This window comes from Capricornis sumatraensis, chromosome X (assembly GCF_032405125.1).
Source record: "Capricornis sumatraensis isolate serow.1 chromosome X, serow.2, whole genome shotgun sequence".
Lineage (NCBI taxonomy): Eukaryota > Metazoa > Chordata > Mammalia > Artiodactyla > Bovidae > Capricornis > Capricornis sumatraensis.
The window spans coordinates 1,338,998-1,348,354 of NC_091092.1; the positions used below are offsets into that span (position 1 = coordinate 1,338,998).

Genomic DNA, 9,357 nt, shown 5'->3' on the forward strand with positions numbered 1-9,357 from the left:
CAGTGAAAGCAGCCAGGAAAAGAATCAAGAGAATACCTGAAATTCTCAGTATTCAAAAACACACGTGGTGCTGGTTGAGGTACTGAACACCGAGCTCACTGGAAAGCTTTGTATTAATAATTGCTTCACCGAGTTATCCTGTCTTCTGGCCCAGCCAAGGAGGGATCAGCACGTATCCGGGTCATGGAAGGAAGGTACAGGAGAGCCTCAAAGGCCATTTTGCTTGGCTCTGACTCATCCTGACTCTCCAGTGAAGCAGAAAGGAGGAAACCTCACACCACCCAGGTGTGGCCAGCCTTTGACCACTATTGCAAATCCCTGAGAGTCGCCCAGTCCCTTCCCAAGTACACTTTTAGCTTTAGAGACTTCTGACTCAAGGAAAGCTGTAAAGAAGAGACAGGATGAGGCGGGAAGAGGAGGAAGAGGACGGAAACAGGATGAAGGCAAAAGGGCCCTTGGAAGTGAAGGAGGGGGAGGAGATCAGTGAGACGCGAGAACCGGCAGCCCCTTTTGCCGGTGCCATGCCCACCCTGATGCCCCACAACAAGGGGACTCGGTTTTCTGAGGCCTGGGAATATTTCCACTTGGCCCCTGCCCATGCCGGGCACCACCCCAACCAATAGGCCCCCTGCCGGCTGTGTGGCAGGCAGGTGAGCCGGGGCCCTGGGGTTAACGTGGGCACCACAGCCCTATGGAAGCATCTGAAAAGCATGCACAAAGATGAGCTGGAGAAGAGCGGCCACGGTCAAGCTGGGCAGCGTCAGGACCCCAGGCCTCAGGGGTCGCAGCTCCCCACGGGTATTGAGGGTGACTGTGCCAGGCTCCTGGAGCAGGTGGAGTCCCTGGCTTTATGGGCCAGCCAAAGAGAAAAGGAACTTCTGAGGAGGGAGAGGGTGGTGGAATGGCGGGAGCGGGCTGTGGAGAGGCGAGAACGAGCCCTGGAGGAGGTGGAAAGGGCCATCCTGGAGATGAGGCGGAAGGTGAGGGCTGAGAAGGAGGCCTGCCAGAGAGAGAAAGATCAGCCCGGGGCAGCTCACCCCTTTCATTTTGTTTAAACGGGGGCTTGGGAGAAATTTATTCTGAAAACACTGACTTTAGACCCATAGCAAAAAAGTTCTTTTAGTTCCAGCTTACATATACAGCAAAGTAGCTTGGTAGGATGTTGTTTTTAAGAGAAAGAATAGTATGGGTTAATCTCAGCAGGTCTGAATTGGCCAAATGCTTATCTTATCTTAGGTTCCTTAGAACAGTACTCACCAAAACTTTAAAATATACTAACCATGGGTCTGTGAGTTATTTGGGGGCAGAATGTACCAGCCTGTCAGCCTCAATGAGTGAAAATAATGGGCTTTATGCCTAGCACTTGGTTTCGGTGGAGCTGAAGGTTTTGATGGTTGAGACTGGATGGGTGGCTGGAATATGCCTATGTGGCCAGCTCATTCTGGAGACCCCACAATGAGCAGAGCTCAGACTTCCTGGGACAGAGGTGTTTGTACACATTCTGGTGTTGATTTAAGAACTGGATGTAAAGCTGATTCTGTGGGACCCAGCAGTGGAAGAAAGAATAAACGTGGGCCTGAGATCTCCAAAAAAAAAAAAAAAAAAAAATCAAATGATAAGAAGGGCTGGATACACAGATTGTGAGGTAAATTTCATAGGTATAACTGAAACTCTCTGGGGGTAATGGAATAAACCTAAACAAAGAAGGGGGAAAAAAAAGTAAAGAGGAACTAGGGTAAATTGGGAAAATATCTCACTTTAAGATGTGGGGAACCATGGAAGAGGAGTCAGCTAAAGATACAGGAAAAGATCAGTAAGATTGGTAAGAGAACTAATAGGTTGGTGAACACTTAGAAAAACAAGGCAAAAGTTTGACAGGCAATGATTGGTCAACAGTTTGAATAGCTTCAAAGAGTCTGGACATTTTTTACTTGATATTATGGAGGTTTTAAGAGTTTCTATCTATGTGCAAGAATCTCTTCTGGAGACCTGATTCAATCATTTTAAATTGGATTCCCTTTTCAATGAATTCCACTGTGAAGACAGTTTTTGTTTTTTTTTTTCCCTACTGCAGGTTAGAAAGAGCAACTGATATGATCTGTATTTGCTTAGAAAAATGAGAAAGAAATAAAGCTACCCTTGCATTATTTAGATTATAAGAACATGTTGTGATGTACTTGCATGGAAAATGGCTCTCCAAGTTAAGAGACATTCCATGCCTCCTCTTGGTCCTCGGGAGTAGATTGCCATTAGAATGCACTTAGAGAGTTACCAGAATAGATGACAGATGCAAACATAAAACTGAAGGGGAAAGATTGAAATAAAACTTTTGCCAAAATAAATCAATTAAAAGGTCAGTTCCTCCAGGTCTAACTTTTTGAAAGTCTCCTTCAGTAGTCTGGCATGAACTTGGGAGTAGATTAATTCAGGCAAGATATTTAGTGTAGGAAATTCTTAGTATAAACAAGTTCATTAAAATTTCAGGGGCCTTTAACACCTCAGTAACAGTCTGCCCGAAGGGTAACATTTATTGTTTTGAACTGCCAACATCTTGCTTTTATGGGACACATTTATATGCTAAATTGCCTATTATGTTAAGCTGTAAGTTCCCATTTAGCAGTATCAGAAATAAGATCTGGCTATAAATGTTTGTATTTTATTAGTGCAATACCAGACTTCCTAATAGCTCAAAATTCCTAAAGGCTGAAATTCATTGCATCTCCTTCAGAAGTTGCTTGCCTAAAATAATTTGTTATAAATACTATATTTGCATAGACTTAAAGTTTTCAGGCTTGGATTGTCAGGAAAAGTGGAAAAAAAATACTTCATTTGATTTTACCCTTAAGCAAATCATAAGTGACACATTTAAGCAATTATATAAAGAAAATAAAAGTACAAGCTAACTAATGACTATTCCTTTCTTAATGATTTCGGAGTAAATCAGCAGGAAACTCCAGGGAAATGGATATTGAGTAACGATACAGTGTTATAAACATTCTCTCATATAACATCGAGTTGCCAGGCATTTGTACGTTGTGTTAGAGTTCACTTGACTCTATTGACCATGATTCAATATTATAAAATATTTAACACAGGACTTTCGAGATGCCAAACCTCAATTTGATGTAGTGAGGAGAAAAAATATTGAATAAGGGCACAGATTGAAAAGGACATTGAAAAAAGCCTACTCAGAAAAAGACTTTCTTAACTGATGGAGAGCAGAGATTAAAAATAGGTTTCATTTGGGAAATTCCATGCCACCCTCCCTTTTCCACCTGTTTTTATAATATTTTTCTCCTAGACTTTATATACATTGGAATCAAAACACAAGGAGAACACTAGTTTTATAAATCAAGTCACATACATTTTAACGGATAATTTTCAGGATTGTATAGTTATAAAGGATTTTGTTCCCTTTGAAAACCCATGAGTGAGTTTTAGTTTTCTCCTTAGTGTTGAAATAATTTGATATGTAAGGGAAATTAAATAAAGTAACACAAATTTGTTGGGTAGCTCAGATGGTAAAGCATCCGCCTGCAATGTGGGAGACCCGGGTTCAATTCCTGGGTTGGAAAGATCCCCTGGAGAAGGAAATGGCAATCCACTCCAGCATTCTTGCCTGGAAAATCCCATGGACGGAGGAGCCTGATAGGTTACAGTCCACGGGGTCACAAAGAGTTGGAAACGACTGAGTGAATTCACTTCACTTCACTTCACTATCAGTATGTATACTTTCTTGGTGGCTCAATGATAAAGAATTCACCTGCCAATACAGGAGATTCGAGTTCAGTCCCTGGGTGAGGAAAATCCCCTGGAGAAGGGAATGACAACCCATTCAAGTATTACTGCCTTGAGAATCCCATGGATGGAGGAGCCTGGTGAGCTACAGTCCATGGGGTTGCAAAGAGTCAGACACGATTGAGTGACTAATACTATTATAGTATGTATCAGATACTATGTCACTTTGTATTAAGCAGATTGGTTACCACTTTAGCATGATTTTATCCCTTTTCATCTTGTCACAGCTTTTTTTCTTTTTTGAAGGATAATTGCTTTACAGAATTTTCTTGCTTTCTGTCAAGGATCAACATGAATCAGCCATAGATATACATATGTCCCTTCCCTGTTGAACCTCCCTCCCATCTCCCTCCCCATCCCACCCCCTAGATTGTTACAGAGCCCCTGTTTGAGTTCCCTGAGTCATACAGAAAATTTCCATTGGCTATCTATTTTATATATGGTATTATAAGTTATATATGTATTGTTACTTTCTCCATACCTCTCACCTTCTCCTTCCTCCCCTCTCAGCCATGTCCATAAGTCTGTTCTCTATGTCTGTTTCTCCATTGCTGCCCTGCTAATAAATTAATCTTTCTAGATTCCATATATATGTGTTAGTATATCTTATTTATCTTTGTCTTTCTGACTTACTTCACTCTATAATAGGCTCTAGGTTTGCCCATGTCATTAGAACTGACTCAAATATGTTCTTTTTTATTTTGTTGTGTATATATACCACAACTTCTTCATCCATTCATCTATTGATGGACATCTAGTTTGCTTCCATGTTGTATCTATTGTAAATAGTGCTGCAATAAACCATTGGGGTACATGTGTCTTTTTCATGTTTGGTTTCCTCAAGGTATATGCCTACTGGTGGGACTGCTGGGTCATTGCTTATGGTTTTATTCCCATTTTTTTTTTTTTTAAGGAATCTCCATACCTCTTCCATAGTGACTGTATGAATTTACATTCCCACCAACAATGCAAGAGGGCTCATTTTTTTCCACACCCTCTTTGACATTTATTCTTTGTATTTTTTTTTTTTTAATGATGGCCATTCTGACTGGTTTGAGGTGATATTTCATTGTAGTTTTCATGTGCATTTCTCTAATAAAGTGATTTTGAGCATCTTTTCATGTGCTTGTTAGCTGCCACAACTTTTTGATTTAGGTAGGATTAACACTACTCCTCAGAGAAGGCAATGGCACCCCTCTCCAGTACTCTTGCCTGGAAAATCCCATGGATAGAGGAGCCTGGTGGGCTACAGTCCATGGGGTCACTAAGAGTCAAACACGACTGAGCGAATGCACTTTCACTTTTCACTTTAATGCATTCAAGAAGGAAATGGCAACCCACTCCAGAGTTCTTGCCTGGAGAATCCCAGGGACGGGGGAGCCTGGTGGGCTGCCATCTATGGGGTCGCACAGAGTCGGACACGACTGAAGCAACTTAGCAGCAGTAGTTGCTATATTTGATCAATGTTGGTACATGGCAGAGAAAGTCTCAGCAGGGGGAAGTCTAGGACTTTTGTTAAATATTTTGAAGAAACATGCTCCTTTCTTTCCCCTTGATGAGAATAAGGAAGTATGCAAATCTGGGAACTGCTGTCAGCCATCCAGCTATGAGAGTAGTCAGCCCCAAAATAAAGCCAACATGTGAAAAGGGAAGAGCCAAGATAATCTTAGCAAAAAACAACTACAATCTGCAAGCATTGATCTCAGGTGGCCTTGGACTGCAATGGCTTGAAGTGTGACTTGGGTTCCCAAGCAGAGATTGAGGTTGGCGAATTGTGATGAGAACACCAAATCCTAGTCACTAGACCAGTGGTCAGGGACAAAGGCCCTGACTCTTTGGCCTTCTGGAAAAGAATTCCCACAAAGACAGAAAGAGAAACAATCAAGTCTTTATTAGGAGAAAAAGAGTACATTACTTGTGGATAGTCACACAAGCAGACTGAGAGAGAAATTCACACCCTCATGGTAGTTTAAATCACTTATTCGGGGCATCTATTCCAGGTTTCATTTAGTCAATAATTTTGATTTGCCTTTTTCTGAGTCCATGTTTAGTATATTTCAGGATCCTCCCATGTGTGCACAAGCATCTTTTCGCCAAGATGTATTCCAGAGAAGAGGCTTATGGGTAGGCTGACATAACTTACTATAAGGTGGTATGTGTGTGTGTGTGTGTGTAAAGTCGCTCAGTCCTATCTGACTCTTTGCAACCGCATAGGCTGTATCCTGCCAGGCTTCTCTGTCACAGAATTTTCCAGGCAATGTTACTGGAGTGGATAGCCATTGCTTCTCCAGGGGATTAAATTCACATCTCTTGTGTCTCCTGTATTGGCAGGAGAGTTCTTAACCACTGCACCACCTGGGAAGCCCACTATGAGGTGGTACCTCTTCCCTTTTTGGTCTCCAAGAAGCTTTCTATCAGGAAGGTTTTCTTGACTTCTTGAATGAAAAATATATGGTATCTTATTTTTCATTTGGGCAGGACTCATTCTCCTCTCTCAGTTTTCCTTCTATTGATATTTTGGGGCTTTCTGTCTATAGGGAATGAACTACAGTTGCTTTTCCCGGAGAATCCTATCTGCTTCCTGCCTCAGCATCATCCAATACAATGTTAGTTACTCAGTTGTGTTTCACTCTTTGCGACCATATGGACTGTAGCACGCCAAGCTCCTCATTCCATAGGATACTCCAGACAAAAATACTGGAGTGGGTTGCCATTTCCTCCTCCAGGGGATCTTTCCAGGGATTAACCCAGGGATGCCACTAGTGCCACCTGGGAAGCTTCAGTATCATAAATCTCTAAATCTAACCAACCATGCAATCCACCCTCTCTAAACCTGAAAGCAATCAGGGCCCTGTGGGGCCCTCCTGGGCACAAAAGGCTTTCCATGTTCCCTTCCCCCCACCCTCCCTCCACCCCACCATTTCTTGTTTGTAGGAAAAAAAAAATTTCAGTCTTGGAGACTTTACCTGAGTTCCAAAGGGTAGATTCAAACAGTTTCTAAACCAGGAAGGAAGGGAATGCAGAAAGAAACAGTAGTGTATCAAGGGGCCTGGGTCTAGTTCTTCCTTGGAAATGTGCATAACAATTTGATACATATCTTAGTTCTAAAAAAACACTAAAGTCCCCATCCAGATGGAGGATAGTAACTTCAGGCTGACACAAGTAAGTTGACCCCAGACTGATTAGAACCAGGAGGCTGATGATTCAGATTCCTGGAAATCCACCTTGTTACTTCACCACCAACAAATCAGAAGAGGGTTACAAACCCTGCAACTCTTCCCCCAAATTTTGCCTATAATAACTTCTTCCTTGAAACCCATCAGGGAGTTCTCTTTTGGCCTCAAGCCACCCATTCTTTGTGCATGGTTCTTCAATAAATCTTTCTCTACTCCAAATTCCAACGTTCTGATTTGTTTAGCCTCATTGAACTTCAGGCACATGAACTTGAATTTGACAACAGGCCCATATATATCATTTACTTTTTAAAGTCATTTTGTATTGAGTTTCTTATAAACTCAATTGAGTTACTTTTAAAAATCTCTTACTTGATATAAAAGTGTCTTTTTTTGTGTGTCTGTTTTTCGGTTGGTATTAGTATAACAGTATCTTTGTGCCATTTCATGGGAAATATTAGTGGAAAGAAAATAAATATTTTTAATAAATCCAAATAGAGAGTCAGATTCATCTATAGTAGTTACAGAATATTGGAGAACAAGGAATTGATTCAATTTGAAAATTATGAAGTGAATTAGAATCATCTCAGGTTACAAAACACATTTATTGATTCATACACTCACAGAACTGTTAAGATGAGAGACATTCCAAATAATTTCTCTGCCAGAAACATGCAATGACAGACACACTAAATAACAGAATCACATGTATTCAGAAACATGCTATGTGAGTATCCTTGCTCTTTTTCCTTTTTTTCCAGGAATACTTAGTCCTATTTCTATTCTGGCATTCAACTCATTTTAGTTGTTTCTCCTCCACTGATCTATGAGTTTCTCACTGGCAGAATCCCTCTTTCTTTTCTTCATATGCCTAACAGTGACCATAAAATGTTGCACATAGTAGAAACGCAGGAGTGTTTTTGAAAGGTTAAATGAATAAAAGTACTTTGAAAGAGTAATGGGAACATTCAGAAGACTGAGAACTCCCTAAGCGCTAGGTTGGACCTAGAAGGGACCTTGCTCTTCATTATCACTGAGCACAATGCCTACAAAAGAACTGGTTTAAACAACAAATTTTGAGAAGGTTTTACAACAAATATTGAATCTATCTCTGAATGATGCAGGGAATTTAACATCTAAGAATTGTTTTCTATTTTTAAAAGGTAATTCCTTGTTTTGATTTAAAAGAAACATATTTGAGTAATAGAAATAAAATTTCATTAAAAGGAATTTGAGAAACAAGAGAAGAATACTCATAATAACTCACATGCACATAGCCACCAATATCTGGAAAAGAGAGTGCACTTGTAATTTTATATGCTGATGTTTCTCGCTTCACTTTGAGCAATAAGCGTCATCCCATTTTGCAATCTAATCTACACAACTACATTATTCAATGGTTGAAAACAGTCTGCACAGAAAATGTACAAAACATTTATTTAGTGATTCTGTTGTGGTTGAAAACAAACTGCTTTTCATTTTAGAATATATAAGCAATACTGTGATAAACAATCACATGCACATTGTCTTTTCTATATTTTAGATTATTGATTAGGACCAATAATACCAAAAGTGAAATTATGAGGATGAAAGTTTAAAATTTTTAAGGTTCTCAATATATATTGTTCTAAAATGTAGCTAATAATTTATGATAATGTCAGTAATACATAATTGCACCTGCTTTGCCACATTTCAATAATGCAAATCATCTTTTTTAAATGCATGTTAATATAATTGGTAAAAAGCAGAGATACTGCATTATCATTTCAATTCCTTCTTTTTCTCTTTTGTTGTACAGTTTAACATACTTTAGTATATTTTCCCTTTATTGAATTATCTTTAGCTTTTTTAGCAGATTTTGTTGATGGTCTGGGAATCTCTATTACCATCTGTTGCCTGAGCTAACAGCTCTAACCTAAAACCTTAACCAGAAGATTGCCCTTGAAAGATTGGAACCAGCTATAGGAGTCTATACTCTCCACCCAGGTCAGCCCTTAATTAACAGCACAGGCCTGCAAAAGCTTCACTCCCTTGAGTCAAGCAGGGGTGGCATGACTGAGGTGAAATTTCATTCCAGATCACCCCATCACATCAGACTTAAACTTCATTTAAAAGGACATCTTCGTTTAGCTCATTTCTTTCCTTATCCTGCTTACCTCACTACCTTAAAGGTAGCCTGCACATAAAATCTTTAGGAAAAAAAGAAGAAAATAATCTGGCATTTCAGGGTGTGCTTTAAAGGCCCCAGTCGAAAGTAAATATACTGTGCATATGTACATTATGTTTCCTTAATGTATGTTTTGGTGCTTTTTATTTGTTTTTAGTGTCTATTCCAGAATTTGGAGAATATGAAGATCTGTTTTCATAGAATATTATTGTAAGAAAA

The 9,357-nt window shown here is 39.8% G+C and overlaps 1 protein-coding gene across 1 annotated transcript; it reads left to right on the top strand.

The window, feature by feature from the left end:
• The first annotated feature begins 401 nt into the window (after nucleotides 1-401).
• Nucleotides 402-1,055, top strand: LOC138070679 (zinc finger BED domain-containing protein 2-like). Its single transcript, XM_068961910.1, is given in 1 exon segment — nucleotides 402-1,055. A coding segment is annotated over 1 exon segment (654 nt).
• The last annotated feature ends 8,302 nt before the right edge of the window (nucleotides 1,056-9,357 follow it).